We start from the raw sequence: 19,497 nt of genomic DNA, 5'->3' as shown, positions 1-19,497 counted from the left end.
CCAAGAGTACCATCTGGTGGATTCTTGCACACTCTCTCCTTTCACCATCTCCTCTATCCTTCAGGAAATGCCATTTTAATCCATATTAAGGTTACCGCAACATAATTTAGATTAATTAATTAATTCCTTCCCATAACAACTGCCATTTTTATTTAAGAATTAGGGTTCTCATGATTTTGGACAAAATAGAAATACTGTCTGTGGGAATTTTATAAAGTGTGATTTCTAGACCTGGAAAAGTAATGGAAATTACTATATAAAAACCCTGTAATCACAAACTATAAAAGTCATGTAAATTCATTGATAATAAAAAGTGTAAACCTTGAAGAACATTCAGTTATTGGGATTATGAGATTTATTTATTTAAATCATTTATAATTTTTTGATTTCATTATTTGGTAGTACTTTAGGCATTCTATTAACTAAGCCTACATTCTACCAACTAACTTTGCAACTACATGTCAACTAACTCATTAATTTGCAACTACATATCAACTAACTCTCAGAGTTTTAGTAGACTGATTGTTTAGGGTTAGTAAAATAACTTGACATGTACATGCAAAGTTACTAATAGTCAGTTGGGGTGTTTTTAGCAGGCATTAAGCAGATATTAAGTCTACTAATTCTAATTACTGGTAGTTACAAACAAAATTATACATACACAATTAGTAGAATTAGTATAATACGTTCTTTTAATATAGTGCCTAGTTTCTGTAAATAAAAAGTGTGAAAATGAGCAGCTATGTAATTATGAGAAATACCTTGGAGTCAAAAAGGTTGAGAATCACTGCTTACAGCAACATTAAACTAAGACTTCGCCCAAAAATTAAGATATTATGTATTAATTTACTCACCTTCATGTTGTGCCGTAGGCGGAGTGATTTTCTTTGCATTGCCCGTAAAAGATGAAAATAGTGATGGATACTGTCAGTCCCTAACAATTTGCCTAATATCTTTTTTTGTGTGTAGAAAATGTAAAATTATATTCGGGGTGTGTGTGTGTGTGTGTGTGTGGGGGGGGGGGGGGGGTCCTTATAGAGGTAGTTTATAATACTTTTATCCAACGGTATTAAATATAATCGCTTGACAATCGTCTGTAAATACACTTCTAGCGGGTAGCGGAACTAAAAGTACTTGGCTTGCGCGTTACACCCGGACGGAGTTGTGTGCGACAGTAGCGTGGACGTCTGTTTATTAAGTCAGTAAATCTAAAACCACTCATTTCCTTTTAAATGGCTGCTAAAAGCCAAATTTGCTCAATATGGCTTGGCTCCGAAACTGGAATATTAAAGGGTAAGTTATTGATAGGAGCTTCTCGTCTCTTTGTCGACATATTGTCCACTTTTCTGACTATCTAGTTAGCCATGTTTGGTACACGTGAGTTGGCACCACAGACCTGCCATTTAATTTTCTCGAGGGCCACCAAACTAATGACTTGTTCGTATCCATATTTCATCTTAAGGGGTGAGTCTCAGCAAAAAGCAGGCGTTTAACTTCTGTGAGATGAGCTGCTTGAGTCGGGATCAGGAGGTTTGCGTGATGGCATGGGGAGACCCTCACGAATCAGAGGTGAGAAAGAGAGAGAACTGGAGTGACTTCATCATGATTTAGTGACTGACAGACGTTGTCAATGTGTGTGCGGGTCTTTGCAGGTGTTAGTGGGCAGTGTTAACGGCACTGTGAAAACTTTCAGCACGGATAAGGGGATCTTCACGGCGACCAGAGAGTGTGGGGATCCTTCACAGGGCAGATTCACAGGACTGGCTGTCACTGACAGGTGGTTGCCCATATCATGTTATGCTTGTCTTTGCAGTGGCTGATGGATTACTGGGTGTTTTGTTTGTTTGTTTGATTAATGTACTGTAGGAATGATGCACTTTATTCCCTCTTTTCCAGTTCTTTGATCACGTGTGTGGAGTCAGGACTGCTGAAGGTGTGGACGGAAGGCAGCACAGACACAGTAAGTCAATGTGATTTCAGTGTCCCGCAGTATCTTCTATATTTCGTTTAAAAAACACATTCTTCTGCTCACTGCAGAGCCATGGGTGGAGCGTGAAGTACAGCTCCCCCTCTCTGGGTGTAATGGGTGGAGCTAGAAGGTCCAACCTCACCCTAACCCCACCCATAACTCTATCCCTCCACCCATTAGATCCACAGAGGTGGAGCTGGACTAGGTCAAGCTCAACCCATGACGTCCAGGTTGAGCTGGACATCATATAGCTATGTATAAATTCATTTTAATTATTATACATGCAGTTTTGTGGCATTATATTAAAGTGCCCCTATTGTGCTATTTTAAAGGCTTCTAATTTTGTTTTTGAGGTCTCCTACAACAGGTTTACATGCATCAAATGTCAAAACGTCATTTTTTATTTTCAATGATTCTCAAACGACTCGACGGGTGAATCAGTCTCTCTAAATCCCTCCTTTCCGAGAGCCTACTCCGCTCTGATTTACCAGAGTGACGACCCAGTCTGTTGGGATTGGTCATGTCGGAAACAAAACATCCATTACCATAAAGCTCCGCTTCCTAAAGGCCCTTTCACACCGGACGCGTAACGAAAAAGCGAAGCGGAAAAAGCGAATATTTCGTGTGCGAATAGTTCGCGTCAAAACCATTCACACCAGCCGCGACGCGAGTTTGCGACGTTTCAGAGCTCCAACATTCCAAAACATTCGCGCAGACAGCTGAGAAACACGGACACGTAATCATTCAGTGGAGACGAGCTTTTAATTTTCTTTAAAAGACAGAGAAGAAGGTTTTGGGTGCACCCAGTCTTAAAGAACAGAGCGTCTGAAGGGGAGTGTGCTAATCTTGTACAGGAGCTAAAACTTTATCATGGCCGGTTCCGCACTTTCAAATGTCCGTGGGACAATTTGAGGAGCTCCTCCAGACAGAGATGGTAGCAGCGCATCTGACGAGACACACACACACACACACACACACACACTCTCTCTCTCTAAAGGAACGGCTCGATCCGGAGCTGCTGTGTTTCCAGTTGAGTCACAATGTAAACATTTAAGTGCCACAGTCGTACTGACAGAAACACATTCACTTTCCATAGTCGCGGATGCAATTAGATAATCAATAAATAGATTTTTTTAATTTTTTTATAATATCTGTAGCCTATAGTGGGCAAACACATCTGCACAGCTGTAAACACAACTACAGCAGTAATCTCGTGAGAAATGCCATACCTGGCAAAGGTTAATGTTGATTGAATGGCTAGTGACATCAACTGGACATTTCGTCACCTTTGTTTCCTTGTATGTGATTGGTTTAAGCCTTTTCTGTCGCTGCGAGTGTTAAAAAAAATCGACATAGAAACGAAAAAAATAAACATCGTTTTTTCGCCGCAGTACATTCGCGTTCGGTGTGAAAGCTCTCATTACACAAACAGCTGATCAAAAAATAAAACCATCGCGCAAATTATTTGCCCGTCAAAATCGCGTCCAGTGTGAAAGGACCTTAAAGCTCAGCAATTGTACAGTAAAGCAATTTTATCATATCAATCCGAGCGTGCATCTGATGATGAAACATTGGAAGAACTAGTTATTCAACCTGAACCTCCATTGCAAGGACGATGTTTCTCAGTGATACGCTACTCATTTTGAGGCACATTATGAGAATTCCTCACCATCAGCAAACCCATGTTTATTTTTCTAATTTATTGCGGTGCACATGCGGGAATTGTATCAATAACAGTGCACTAAAATGAATGACTGATGTAACATTAAAGTTTGCAAAACAAATCTTGCTCAATCCTTTATCTTTACTCAAAGTGGTAAGAACGAATCTGCCTTAATAGACAGTTTTAGGCAATAGTGGCCCACAGCTGATTTGCAGAAGTATTTCAGTAAGACAGTAATAATGTGAGTTAGCCTGTTAGCTGGAAACTTATGCAATATAAACACAAAACTATGTATTTTGAACACCTGGTAGAAAATATATACAGCAATAATTAATCATACTCACTGGTTGTGATTCTGTGGAGCAAGCTGGTCCAATTAAACTGGGGTCAGACCCATCTTTCTAGAGCAAGTGTTTTGCGAATCCCGCGTTGAACTTCAGGATTTGAGCAGCAGTGGTCAGTAAAATGACGTTTTTGCGGGCGAGTCAAGTTTTTCACGGGCGGACAATGTAAAACATAGGCGGGCATTATGAAAATGTCTTTTCTAGTGATGCAGAACCCTCACTCAGTGAGATTCGAAATGCAAACGACTCGTTTAGGAGGTTCAGAGTCGATTCTTTCTTTTGGGAGACAATAACTATATCTATTTAACTATTTATTGGCACTTTTGACTTTACAACTTGTCAGAATGTTTACATTCACAAACAACTATATTACACACTGTATGAAAGGGAATATTTAAGAAATCATGATAATAGGGGCACTTGATAATTATATTTTACTATAAATGTTTTTTGTCACTGCATGAGTATTTACTGAATTAAATAATAAAATTGTGGAAAAATAAATGAAATGGACACCAATCATCAGCATCTAAAATTTGAATCTTGCCTTTTACATTACTATAAGTCTTAACCTAAAATCTTGAAGTCCATTTTTATTTGTCAAATACCCATTACGCCAAACTGATTGATGAATAAGATTATTAACGTATCCTGAAATTATTTCCTTTGGTATACTTTTGGCTAGGGCTGTGCAATTAATCGAATTTCGATTTCGATTTTGCCTCCCAACGATCACCAAAATAGTACAATCGAGAAAAAACGATTATTTTGCCATGTTCAGTTTTGCAAGAACACTCTTATTTTGTCTTGCGTTCTGAATGAAACGCACACGCGCTCATCCGCCCCTCCCGAAGCCACAAACTTTCTCAGATCGTGAGTCTCGTGTGCATATCATCCGCTGGAATTTAAAAACTCGGCGCGAGTAAAGATGGCAGAAGGAGGGCAGTTACAGCAGCGTTTGGTGAGCAAAAAAAGGCTAAACCAACTCCGTTGTCTGGGAACAGTTTGGCTTCGAGGAATCAGATGACGAGCAGAAACATGCTACGTGCAAGATTTGCTACATGGTAGTGGCTGCGACGCAAGGGAACACCACGAATTTGTTTAACCACTTGAAAATTAAACAGAGTGACCTATGACAATCTAATAAAGAAAAAAAAACTGACGAGAGCAGGGGTGCCGTGTAAACGTCCTTTTTCCCCCTCATATTTTTCAAATAATTCTCTCTTTGTAAACTTTGTTTAATGCATGTGAGTGCTGCCGTATGTTTGAATATGACCAGTCGTTTTCACCGTCATCACCCGGGTTTAGTGCCAGAAGACGCGAATGAGAAGTGGCGCGCGCTGTGAGAAAATGTGTCTCTGTGCGCTCATCCGAGAGCGCGCACACGTCTCTCAGCGCGCAAATATTGAGTTCTCTTTCAAGTCTTGCTCTTGAACGGACAAACTCACACAAAACGTATGTCAACGTCCATCTTGATGAGCATCCTAGCAGACATAGTCTGTATATGCTTTAAGTGAACTTTATACAGTCGATAAAGACGACGCATATCCGATCCGGATTGAATAGCTTTTGTAAGTTTAATAGGATTAATCTTTAATTTATGCACTCAACTATGCAATGTTATTTTACATTTGATACATTTCTGTACCTGAAAACTAATGTTAGACGTACCTGAAAAGCATATCTAGCCGAACCATATTTTTGATCTTATTTATTTGTGGTTATCATTTTTACGTGAATACTTTTATACTTTGATTTGAATATATGTTATATTATTTATTTTAATAGTTCAAAAAGTACAACAAATGTTACAATTTCAATTGAATTGTTGAAAGGTGTATTTTTAATAAATGCAACACATTCCCAAAGTCATGTGAAATAATCGTGTTACATAATCGTGATTTCAATATTGACCAAAATAATCGTGATTATGATTTTTTCCATAATCGAGCAGCCCTACTTTTGGCCCAGTTGTTCAGTAGAAATTTGCAATATCGGATTGAATCAAATCTTGATAATGGGTTGTTCAAAATAAAAAAGGATTAAATCACATCACCGGATCAAACCTTCACTGTCTTCTTTAGAACTCTTTAGTAGGATTGGGATTCGTCTGATCTTTAAAAAAATTATTTTCATTACACAAAATAAAATTGGTAAAATAATGCAACATTTGTATCATGGAGTATACATGTTTTGTTTTTTTATTTAACTGTAAAAAAAATTCATTTTTATTCATTAGTTGTGGGCCTGACAGAGTCTGACTGTTTAAAAGAAATTGAAAATGGAATTGTTTGTATGGTTTCTTTCTCCTCAACTAAAAACACATAAAGCAACTCTACACTGACTGACAATTCTACCTGTTGTTGTTTTTACTTACATCTTGTAATATGTAGCCTCATCAGAGCACTGGTAATCTGGATAAATTTGTATTCCTATTGGGGTGAGCCAATCCAGTGTTTCATTGAAAAACCGGCACAAGTCAAATGGATTACCGGACACTGGATAGCAAAACATTGACTTTCCAAGTTAAACTTTTTGAACAAGTTTTGAATAATATATGATGATCTCTTCATCTCTGATAGTTTTGTGGATTTATAGTAAATCGGATCCTTAACCAACCTCATCCATCTTTGTTCTTAGGTTGAGGTAAATGTTGGAAATGGAATTTGTAGAATGCAACAGAACCCGTCACAGCGCCATTGTGTGGCTACAGGAGGTAAAGAGAACCCGCTCAAAGTCTGGGATCTGGAGAGACCAGATAAGCCAATATTCACAGCCAAAAATGTAAGGCAGAAGGGAAAAAATAAGAACTTTTCAGCACCCAGTAGTTTATGAGTACTGTATTACAAGCTGTTCTTTTTTTCTTTAATCTATCAGGTAGCCCATGACTGGTTGGATATGCGAGTGCCCATGTGGGTGAAAGACATCGGCTTTATCCCAGATTCAGATAAAATCGTCACATGCACCGGACACCATCAGGTTTGTTAAGCAATTAACTTTTTCTCTGGCTTTGTCCATTTATGCTTGTCTACTGTTGTTTCTTACACTGTAAAAATATTTACTTAGAAAGATCATGTGTTCATTTTAGTTTGGTCCGTTCATGTTTGTTGCGGGACCCGGTTGCACCAGTTGCCCTAAGCACAGCCCTATACATACAAACGCATAAATTATACATGCTGGATTATTTGATGAATAGAAAGTTCAAAAGAACAACAGTCTTATCATTTGTAGCATTGTTTTTACAGTCTCTTTTGAACAATTTAATGCATCTTTGCTTAATAAATTTATTAATTACTTTTAAAAAATCTTACTAACCCCAAACTTTTGAAAGGTATTGTATTTAGATTAATTTTGTTTCGTCAAACTGGCATGCGCAGCTTTCTAATTAATCAATTCAAAGTTGTATCAGTTCACATAAAATAATCTTTATAAAGTCAGTATTCATACCAAAAAATTCAACAAATTAATTTAATGTTGCTTGTGTAAAGTGTTGAGGCTGTGACGCACCAAAAGAACTAGCAGCAATGAAAGCTGACTGTTTACGGCTCGTGTCACGTGTGTCTGGGCCAAAAAATCCTGTTTGCTTTTCTTCTTGTGCGCTATAAAACTGAACAGCCAATCAGAGTTCTCTCACTGATGGCGCTGATGCCGATTCAACATGATCAATCAGCCAAAAAAAACACCAAAGGGTTGTACCGATGGTGCAGAACACCCTGCAAAAACTGAGCTGACAGAAGCTCAACAATAGCCTGACATTGGCAGACGGCTGACCATTGGCCACAGCCTCAACCTACAGCTTGTAGCTGATTGGTCACCACTTCAACATGCATTATAGGGCTTACCAAAAAATGGTTTCTTACCAAAAAATGTAAAAATCTTATTTAGATTTAACAGATTTTTCAGAATAATTGACAAATTAGTATTGTGAGCCAACATTCTTTTTCTTCCTGTCCTGTTGTATTTATTCATGTCTTCCTTTGTGTCTTAAGGTAAATATCTGTGATCAATCAAACATGACTCAAAATATCTTACCCTCTTCCTTCTGCTTCTCCTCCGACAGGTGCGTGTGTACGACCCCTCGACGTCTCAGAGGAGGCCGGTGATAGAGGCTCAGTTTGGAGAGTACCCGCTCACGGCGCTCTCTCTTCCTGCCAGCCAGGGCACAGTGGTCGTGGGCAACACTCACGGGGAGCTCGGCATCCTTGACCTCCGGAAAGGTAAGCAGTAGGTGGATGCTCTGTTTATTTTTTTCTCTTGGGCAGGCTTGGACCTGCACAAAAGCAGTGGTTTTGAACTGAAAGTCCATTGCTTAAGGTTTTTTTGTCCTGGATCTGTGTGTGTTCCAAGTATAAAAGATGTATTTGGCCAGCCGTTCTCTGTATATCCACTGTAATATTATTGAACTCCTGAGAGTGTTGTTTTGTCTGACCCTATTTTCTTCTTTATCTGCCTGCAGGGCTTGTGCGTGGGTGTTTTAAGGGTCTGGCAGGGGCAGTGCGGGGGTTGCAGTGCCATCCTTCCCTTCCATTGGTGGCCTCCTGTGGTTTAGATCGTTTTCTGAGAGTACACAGCCTGGAGGACCGTTCCTTACAACATAAGGTATAAATACACAAGAAACCAGGTTTCTTTCTCCATTCTCCCTGCACTTCATCGGTCTCTTTCTCAGTGCTGTTGATTCCATATCCTTTTATATCTGCATAGCCCCTCTCCTCTTATTTCCATCTGGTTGCATACATCATATAATCATAAGTGCCTCCCACTCAGTGTCATGTTTGTATAAATGGTAATTTTATAAACATATTTTCTCTTTGCAGGTATATCTGAAGTCACGACTCAATTGTGTATTACTCTCTAGCAGAGAACTGGAGGTAAGCGGTGCATCATTTTGATAATTTGCTTTTATGTAACTGCCTATCAACAGTAACAACAATGGAAGTTGCTTTCTCCCTGATGACTTTATACTGCATCCTAATGACTTTGTTTATCGAATGACTCTTTATGCGCTCTTCTCTTTCAGTCATCAAGTCCTGATCTTACTGGAGATGTAGAGGAGGTGAAAGCAGAGGAGGATGAGGTTTGGGATACCATGGAAACGGTGACAGAGAAGACAAAAAAGAGGGCCGCCCAGAAAGGCGAATCCGCGGTTAATGGGGTAGACGGAAAAAAGAAAAGAAAACTAGTGAAAAAGTGATTTATAAAGGACATTTTTATCATTTTATACACTGTTGATGTCATGTCAAGACTAAAACTATCAGAAGTGGCCAAAAAGAAACTTAAACCTGATAGAAGATAGTTCACCCAATGAAATTTACTCACCCTCAAATTGTTCCTTCTGCTGAACACAAAATAAGATATTTTGAAGAATGCCCCATTGACTTCCATAATATTTTCATATTTTTCTCCATACTGTGGAAGTCATTTGGGCCAATCAACTGTTTGACATTCTTCAAAATATTTTTATTTGTGTTAAGCAGAAGAAAGAAATTCATACAGGTTTGGAACAACTTGGGGGTGGGCAAGTGATGACAGAATTTTAATTTTTGGGTTAACTATCCCTTTAATACTTGTATGCATACAAACATATACTATATATATAGTGTACAGATCATCATTTTGGCCCATGAAGTGGATTTGAACATTAAATGACCTGAAATGTGATATTCAGATGACCTTTTTAATGTGTAAATGTTAAAATTCTGCTGAAATTGAACAAATGGACCTGTTTATGTAAAAACAAAAACAACTTGTCCCATCTACCACTGTAATTCTGAATTAAACAGAATTGAAGGAAGAGCCTGTAGCAGAGCTTTGTCTTTGTATTTTCAATACTTGTATTTTAATTGTTCAATTGACTCAAATATACGAAATGTAACACCAAACAATCTTGTCTCACAATCTTGAAGAAAGTTTGCATTTCAGAAAATATTTCCTACAGAAATCTGATAAAATAGAATGTGTTGATCTGTTTTTTTTTTTCTGCTTTACAATGCAACTTATGTAAAGTTAACATTCTTTCCCAAGGCCCATGTACAGTATCCCTTTCAAAATTAATTTAAGGTGCATTTTACCGAAGTAAAAAGAGAAAAATCAATCTGTGCCGGTGTAAAGACCTTGACTTGACCGTGAATGACCATGCATACCTGTGTTTGTGTGGGTGTGTATTACACATAGGGTTATGCACACTTAAACACACCCTATCCTAGCCTCTGATAAGATAAGAGACATCTTGGTTAGCATTGAAACAGTCGACTTTGTAAATGAGAGAATTAGTAGCTAATAACTGGTTTATTTTAAGCACGCTTAAGAGAATCTGTACGTCTCAAATTACCTTTTGACATTATAGAGGTGTTATAACCAAGGAATCGTATCAAAAATAAAAATAAATATTTAAATAAATAAATAAAAATAAAAATATTTATTGAGCATTCTGTCCAAGCTTCTGCAATCAGATGTATTTATAAATCTGATCATAGACAGTGATGTTCAAGCGATGACGTGGTTTCCATATGTGTGATTTTTAGGGTGTTTGGTGCATCTAGTAAGTGACCCTTTCAACGTGACATAATTAAACATGGACACATTTTCAAGGAGCAAAGGGCATAAAATATAGAGGTGGTGAGGAAGTGTGACAACATACATTGAACTCTGAGACCTTGCAAGGTGAGGGCAGTATTCCTGACTGCTGACTTGCGATTAACCTGAAGTGTGGTTTTATATGCAGGACAACAGCCTCAGAATTTCCTGTATGGTTCTGGTAAATTATGAAAACCCATAAAATATTGCATGTTTGTGGTTTGACCCTGTGTGCGGTAACAAGGTCGTAACCACTGGAAAGATTTCATTTCCTCGTGATTTCCTCCTTTAGAGTGATGGAAACCGCTGAAACTAACCCCAAAAAGTCACAGTCACCACATATTACACTTCCTGAAATATTATCATATAGGCCTATAGTTTAAAAATAGTTTAATTTTTCAAACATCCTGAGTAAATTGTTAGATTGTGACTGCAGTCTTATTCTGAAAGTACAGGTACTCTTATCACAAGAAATACAAAGCAGATTCCGACCCTCTAGTCCTCTAGCCTGAGGTACAATATTATGTGCTTAGATGGAGTATTTTTTCGTGGTACATTAATTTACACGCCATTCTTGTGTTTGACAATCGAAATTCCTTCACAGTGTGCACTTCTGTGCTCTTTAACCCAACAATGACAATAATTAACCCTCTCTCATGAGCATTTTATTATCCTGTTATAAAGGCTTTTTTTCATTCTTTGATCAATGTTTAGAGTCCATAGTCTATCTATTCTAATCATGCAGCGTTATCCTCATGATGTGCTATTACCAGTAATTAAGACGTTGACCTACATCACACTTTTGCTGATTTGAAAATCAACTCACAGTGGGTGAAAACAGGCATATGTTGCAAAAAAAAGATTTGTGATGTGCAAAAAAACATGTTCTGATTCCATGTTCTACATAATCATTTAAAATAATATTAATAATTAAAAAAAATATGAACGTTAAACCGTGACGCCCTCTAGTGGTTAATTCTGTTTATAGTAAACTTGTAAGACTTTTGGATGTCTGGATGGCCCACAACATTTGTTTAGACAATTTTAATGAAATGTGTTGCTTTGAACGGTTATAAAAAATATAAATGTACCTAAAACTTGACTAAATAGGGTCCTGAGGTAGCCTGTGTGTAAGTCCATAAGAGTCCAGGATGTTGGATTTGAGGGGCAGGGCCAAAAAGATGTTAAATATTGACGAGGTGTGTAATTATTAACTAAGCTTCAACTCCAAATCACTTTTAAACTGGCCCCTCTCGGCCTGACATAGCATTGCTGACCGACGCACCCCTCTCACCTGCTGACTCTCTCGTGCTGTCACTATCTTTGTTCTTTTCAGTTCCTTTTTGTACAGTCATATTTTTACTTTGCTTCTGTTAATTCTCTAATCTCCGTATTTATAGAAACTTTTCTTTTGTTTGCATTTCTCTTTTTTTTTTTCTTCCTGAAACGTCTAGCTCCAAAAACCTGGACTCCCACGAGGAAGAACTATGAAGGTAAGTAACACTTTAATGAAAATGAAGTTGTGGGTACACAGCCTATGTGAGGAACATGAAACGTGTAATTTTTGTAAATTTGTATGGATATATGTATGTAAAAAACCTCCAGTGCAAAACTCATGCAGTCTCTTCAGCCTGTTCCCGTAGGAAATTGTAATGTTAAAGTCTGTCTGTTTGTGAAAGGCTAGATTAATTTGCTAATGTAAATATACCTGCATTGTGTGACTAAGTAAAGCTAATGCTTTTAAACAGGATAAGAATGCAAAAGGATTTCGCAAGCATTTAAACCTTTATTTTCCAAGAACAGGATCTTATAAAGGATAGTTTAAAAAAAGTTTAAAAAATATATATATATCTTCAATAAATGAAGTAAACTGCCTAGTACTGATGTTCAAATGCAAATGAATGGCAGTTTTAGGTTAATTAATTTTTTTTGCAACAATCTAATGTTCTATGTCACATCTTTTCCACTATTCTTTTCTTTTCAACAAAGTAGATTTGATGAAATACATGTGACTTACTGTAATATCAAATATGGCAATTGTGATCAAAACGAACCACCTTCATGAGTTCATGCCATTGAATTTCTCTCACCCTACCCAAAAGTTGGATACAGCACAGGGATGAGAGAAAATGGTGGATTCGCAAGATGATAACAGGAGCAGATAACAGAGACTGACTCATGCAATGTGTGCCCCCATTAATTACTTTATTATGCTGTTTTTCCGAAGGTAGCAAAGAGCAGTGGGAGGTTTACAGCAAGGCAAAGTCTAAAATATGATATAAACGAAGAAACCTAGAAGCGAAAGAACATGCTAGAGAAAGTGGGATGGGTAACTCATGACTAAAAGGAAGTGATATGTACAAAATTAAGACATAAAGGCATATCAATTATTGAGCGACACACCCTTATTTCGCTCAGATCACACACAAATTCTGCCGGGTACTCTTGTGTTGACTGCTGTCATAAAACTGCTGTTATCAAGATCAGTCTTAGCACTTTGGACGTGCTGTTGGCCAATAATGGAGTCTATGGCATGCCATAAAGATGAGAAAGAAACAAGAGGTCAAAGTCATGAGCCGACAGAGGAACTCTCACATGTTCTTAATGGCAGGCATTAGCCCTTTGTCTGAATCCTCATCTAACTTTGTCTTCTATGCTTTCATTTCAGGTGGAACCTTCCTCTTCTTCCTACCCTGTATGGAGAGACGTTTTTGTGAGAATAAGGGCACTTCCTTCCGCTGTCCAAAGATTCGGTGCTGACTGGTTGTAACAGCAACTCCATGTGGAAGGTTTGTGTCTTCCAGTGGAGCTGCTGTTGCGTGCAGATAGTCACCTTTAACTGCCTTGTTTCTACATTACTGCTTCTTTGAAGTGAACAAAGAAAATAATGTTTTTATTCTGATTTAATGCTTAATACTTGCCTGCAAATGTACATCTATTCTACCAGAAAGCATGTTAACCAGGCTCTAGGACACAGGGTGATGACCTATGAATTGACAGCCAGTGTTTGCAGTCCAGCTGCCTGTCAGTTCTGTAGGCCACTGTCCTGTTTGTCCTACTAAACACACACTGATTTGCACAGAGAATGCAGGACACTGTCTAAATACTATGTATAAATGTTGGACTAAATAAATAATAAATAAAAACCTTCATGTAATGTTTTTTTAGGACCATCTAACCAGCTATTACAACACGATTTATATGTATATATTTGATTTATTCAACTGTATAAAATTTTTTTGGGAACATTTATGTATTTATTTTGATTTTGCTAACTAGCTATTACAACGCGATTTATATGTATATGTTTATTTGGTTTATTAAACTGTATTTAATTTCATTTGAAGATTCAATTATTTTAAAATAAAAGTATTTTTTATATTAAATAAATGTATCTTTTACAGGTTTTCACAGTGTTTTCGTCACTGTTATTTGTCACATTTTTTGCCTTTCGTATAAACATTACTGTTTTACAAAATTAATGTTGTCATGACTTAAGGCTTGTTCAAATCAAGAACGATAACAATAAAGATAATTATAGTGAAAAATAACTATATTAGCATCCACACCAACGCACGCCATTCTGGGTGTGTCTCAATCAGGTCCTCTTCCCTAGCTTGTGAATCAGTATATTGTGTACATAAAGCCGGGCAATGGTAAGGACAGTGAGGACCGTTCACTACACATTGTGAAACTGATGACTCTATTTCCAGCAACATGACAATGTCCTCATTGTACAACATCACTACTAGAATTAATGAACAAGAGCAGAACTGATGTCTTTCTGACATTATGTTTGAATGTTTTTTAAAGTACATGATAAATATTTTGCATATTATATATGTGCAACATTTTGGCCGTAGAGAAATTACAATTAAATGTTGGCTAGATTGTTTATTACCTATGTTTACCAATTGTTTGTATTTAAAAAATGTTTTATCGGGTGTCATTATGTGTAGTGAGTTGGCTCACGTGATTTATGTTTCATGCTTTAGAACTTCTGTTAAGGGAACATATGTGTCCCAATTCAGAGGCTGCAACCTTCGAAGGCCACAAAGGTCGGACCGAGTGATGTTAAATGGGATGGTAATCTATACAGAGGACTCTTCTTGTTGCCTAGCAACTGTGACAGCTACCATTGATGAGTGGCAGTAAAAGTTATATTAAACTGTCTGAAAACAAAACAGGATTCACAAATTGTCTAAATATGTTCACCATGGTCCATTTCTGTAAATAATAAAGAGTATAAATATACACCGATCAGGCATAACATTATTGTGTTGGCCCCCTTTTGCTGCCAAAACAGCCCTGACCTGTCGAGGCATGGACTCTAAAAGAAAATATTGAGAACATTTCACTAATAAAACCAAGAGATACATTTTCCTAATTTTTTTAAGGACATTTAAACAATTGTAAGGCTTGAATTGAGGAACCGATTAAGCTGATAAAATTAAGGGAAAAAAGGCTATATTTATTTTAAGAGAATTAGCTCAATTGTGCAGTTTTATTTAGAGAACCATTGTTAGTTCCCAGCATGCTTTACATATGGCTGGAAATGGAGAGTTAATATTGAAAAGAAATGTGTTATGTTATTTGATGTGTTTTTGAGTGAAGGGAATCATCTGTTAATGTTTAATGATCAGTTCTGTTTGACATTTGAAAGAGTTTCTGTTATGTTGACGTTTTGACTGTTAGCATTGTGCAGAAGAGTAGATCTTATGATTAGGTTGTGAAAAACTGCATGTAGTTATATTATAAAGCATGTTGCTTTGTTCAATGAGCAATAACTTTGCTAATGCCATGCATAACAAGTTTAATTCTACTTGTGCTGTGCGAACCTTAAAAACTAAATGAGTAATATTGTTACCATTTTTTTAAAAGTAAATAGCACATAACATTTTTAGCATGAAAGGGTGCACTGTAAAAAATGTTATGTGCTATTTAAAAAAAGGATGGTAACAATATTACAAATAATATTTTTGAGTAGTTTTTAAGGCTTGGTTTCTTTTATGCAATCTACCTGAATAAATCATGTAAAATGACCTAAATTATTTAGTCTATGAAACAATTAATTTAATGTTTTAGTGAAATGTGCTTATTTATTTTAAGTTGACTTTAAACAAGGGTATAAATTAGAGTGAATGGAAATGACCTGTTCATTTTTGACATTGAGTTATGTTGTACAATTAATAGACTGCATGCTGCTAGCACAGCACAAGTAGAAACTATAAAAGATGCTGGGAACTAACAATGGTGTCTCTAAATAAAACTGCACAATTGAGCTAATTCTCTCAAAATAAGCCTTGTTCCCTTAATTTAATCAGCTTAATCGGTTCCTCAATTCAAGCCTCAAAATCTCAAAGTCTCTTGGTTTTATACACTGAACCACAATTTTCTTAAGAAAATATACACACTATTTGTACTTATCACCTTAATTTATTTTGTGAAAATTACAAGACCCATTATTCAGTTTTTAAAGTGTGTACATGGTCTGCAACAATGCTTAGGTAGGTGGTACGTGTCAAAGTGACATCCACATGGATGGCAGGACCCAAGGTTTTCCAGCAGAACATTGCCCAAAGCATCACACTGTCTCCTTCTTCTTCCCATAGTGCATCCTGGTACCATTTGTTCGCTAGGTTAGAAATGCACGCATACAGCCATCCACCTGATGTAAAAGAAAACGTGATTCATTAGACCAGGCCACCTTCTTCCATGCAGCCCCATACGCAACAAACTGTGATGCACTGTGTATTCTGACACCTTTCTATCAGAACCAGCATTAACTTCTTGAGCAATTTGAGCTCCAGTAGCTCGTCTGTTTGATCGGACCACACGGGCCAGCCTTCACTCCCCCTCGTGCATCAATGATCCTTGGCCGCCCATGACCCTGTCTCCGGTTCCGCACTGTTCTTTCCTTGGATCACAGTTTTCTTTCTCTTTTTACATTTGTGTCATAAGATATTTGAGTAAGCTGAAACCTAGTTACTTTAAAAGTGTAATTCAGCTATGAATTCTGGGGTATAAGGCCACAAGGGATCGTTGTCTGTGTCTAAAATGGCATACTCTCTTGAGTAGGTACTTATTTTGTCTAAATCACTAAAAAAGTATGTTCTATATAGTATGAATTTGTGTTGTCATTTTCACGTGACCGTGTCCAGAGATCGGGTCGTCGGGGGCCTCGCCTTCGACTGTCGCGCGATCCACTAAGCACCGACCCCTTACAATCCCTCCTGCAGGTGGTGAGGCCACAGGAGGGCGGCCCCATGTCACTCCTTCGGGCTGAGCCCGGCCGGGCCCCATGGGTGGAGGTCCGGCCACCAGGCGCTCACATACGAGCCCCAACCCCGGGCCTGGCTCCAGGGTGGGGCCCCGGGGAAGACCTAGGACACGCTGGAGGGATTATATCTCCCGGCAGGCCTGGGAACGCCTTGGGGTTCCCCCGGAAGAGCTGGAGGAAGTGGCTAGAGAGAGGGAAGTCTGGGCGTCTCTGCTTAGACTGTTGCCCCCGCGACCCGGCCCCGGATAAGCGGAAGATGATGAATGAGTGAATGAATCAATGAATGAATGAATGAATGAATGAATGAATGAACCTATACCAGCGTCAGTTGCGTTGCTTCACTGTCATTCACAAATTCTCTCCCGTAGCCTGTGTCTATCGTATGCACACTTCAGAATCTCGCTGGAAGTAGTAGATCATCCGGGTACTTTTTGCCTACTCTTTTATGAGCGCTCTGAATTTGAACATACTTCTTTTGTCACATACTGTTTTTCCGCCTACTATATAGTAGGGAAGTATGCGATTTCAGATGCATCCTATCTGTTATGTGCTTCATTTCACACGAAACAAAGGATGCATTTGGATGCTGCATTTGAAGGAGCCTTCGAATTGGGACAGCATTCGTTGCGTCTTGAGGCCTTCGAAAGCGTCCTTCGAAGGTTGCAGCCTCTGATTTGGGACGCAGCAGTTTTGCTCCATAGCTTTCAAGGTGCATTGTTCGACTTTTTAGGGAGCGAATGTTTCTGTGCCTTGGAAGGATATCGTGATTAAGACTTGACCACTGAACTTGATTGAGACGCATGGGCGTCGGAAGCAAAACAAATGTGGGTGGGTCCTCTCTCAGAAAAAAATTATTGGAGTAGATGCCATTTACATTAAGTACAAGTATACCACCTTGTTTGCTACACGTCTGGTTGGGCAAGACAAAATTACGGAAATCACTGAATCATTTAGAGTGGCAATAGTGTAGACGCATGGCATCACGTTTTGACGCAAATCGACCCGAGGTTCAAATCCGCATTTTGCTGAACTCACTCTACTCCCTTTTCCCAGTAGCCTGACAAGCCAGACCCACATCAAGATGTTGGGTCTGGGAACACACCATTGGCAGGCCTCAATCCGAGGGGCGGGATAAACGGTTGTCTTTCAAATTCCCTCTGCAGGCAATAGGATAGTGCGACAACCAACCAGAGCAACGAAGAAAGTGAGGCGGAGCTAGTTGATAGATTTAACTTTCGCCGTATCCAGTCGGCAAAACTCCGAACACATCTTCCTTTCTTAAGAATGACTTCAGTGCTGTTCTTTGTTCTTTTCTCAAAGAAAAGCTTAACTCCAAGTCTTCCAGAGTCGTGGCCAAAGTCGATTCGAGAGGCCGCTGTTTGCCAGCTTCTTTGTTTACGAGTAGCACGCGGAACCGCCGCAACTCTGCCGTCATTATGTTAAGCCTGCCCACCGACTCTATACACGATGTGATTGGCCTGACCAGAGTTTGGTTTTTCCAGCTCGCAAGCCAAAGGAGTTGCTAGACTACCCTGGCTGCAAATTATATGTGCTGCCGCTAGGGTGCGTCTAGATTTCTAGGCTATTTTCCATCACATATCAGATTGAAAAGGCATTTATTTTCAATAAAAATTAAGAAAATATTATAACAGTGGAAATAAAGCGTCTAACATATGTTTAATAATAAGTGTTTATCAGTTAGGGGTAGGTAAACAGACATGCTGAATTAGAGACGATAAAAGTGAGTGGGTCCAATATCATTGGTCGTAAAAAGTGGGTGGGTCTTACATACAATGGTTCAGACGCCCATGTTAAGATGTATGCGCAAGCTGCAGTTTTTGGTGTCCGCCGCTTTAAATGATCAAGCTGGATTCTGATTGGCTCAAAAAATAATTCTGAAAGTGTGTCGTTATTGTTAGTTGTGGATTGGACTTTCCCTTTTTTATAGAATTAGAATGATTATTTAAACTTTATAGTTATCATTATAGTTTTTTGTACTACACTCAAAAAAAAAAAAAGGTTCAATATGGCACCAAAAATGGTAGGCTCGGGAACCGTTTTTAGTGCTATATAGCACCTCTGAAGAAACGCTGAAGCACCAAAATTGGTGCAATATAGCACTAAAAAAGGTTCCCATATCATTACGAGCCAAGAACCATTTTTGGTGCCATATAGAACCTTTTTTTTTAAGAGTGTGTGTGTCAACAGTCCTCTAGTCACATGCAGCCTAATCACAAACTCACAACCTGAATCCAGCCAATTTCCTGAAAATACCAGACTTCTTTCACTTTCATTTTTCTTTTGAAAGGTCAGGGGAGTCTTATTAAATAGCTCTAAGATTACAGAATTAAACTTACAGCCAGCGAATTGTCTAGGTTGAACAAACATGGCAGATAACACAATAATAATTGATTATTAATTACATAATAAATAAATAATGGGTTTTTATAAAAAGTTTGTTTGTCTGCATCCCTTTCTGACTCTCCGAGGACATAAAGCATGGGAACTCCCTGCAACCCAAAGACTTTCTGAAAGACTTTCATTTTCACTCCTGATCCTCTGACACAAAGAAGCCTTTTTGCTTTTATTGGTTGTTTCACTATTGTTAATTGTAAGCCCTAAACAAAGGGCTTCCACATAATGAATATATTTATTTTCATATCTAATG

The 19,497-nt window shown here is 38.2% G+C and overlaps 1 protein-coding gene across 1 annotated transcript; it reads left to right on the top strand.

The window, feature by feature from the left end:
• The first annotated feature begins 1,143 nt into the window (after positions 1 to 1,143).
• On the top strand, positions 1,144 to 10,400 carry wdr74 (WD repeat domain 74). Its single transcript, XM_079804169.1, has 10 exons — positions 1,144 to 1,293; positions 1,463 to 1,569; positions 1,653 to 1,777; positions 1,897 to 1,960; positions 6,617 to 6,760; positions 6,854 to 6,955; positions 8,037 to 8,193; positions 8,433 to 8,575; positions 8,791 to 8,844; positions 8,994 to 10,400. Exons 1-10 carry the CDS (start codon positions 1,233 to 1,235, stop codon positions 9,165 to 9,167), a joined length of 1,131 nt encoding a protein of 376 aa, XP_079660295.1. The 5' UTR covers positions 1,144 to 1,232; the 3' UTR covers positions 9,168 to 10,400.
• The last annotated feature ends 9,097 nt before the right edge of the window (positions 10,401 to 19,497 follow it).

Source organism: Gobio gobio (genome assembly GCF_949357685.1).
Source record: "Gobio gobio genome assembly, chromosome: 22".
NCBI classification, from domain to species: Eukaryota; Metazoa; Chordata; class Actinopteri; order Cypriniformes; family Gobionidae; genus Gobio; species Gobio gobio.
This window is presented reverse-complemented; position numbering and strand designations above follow the sequence as displayed.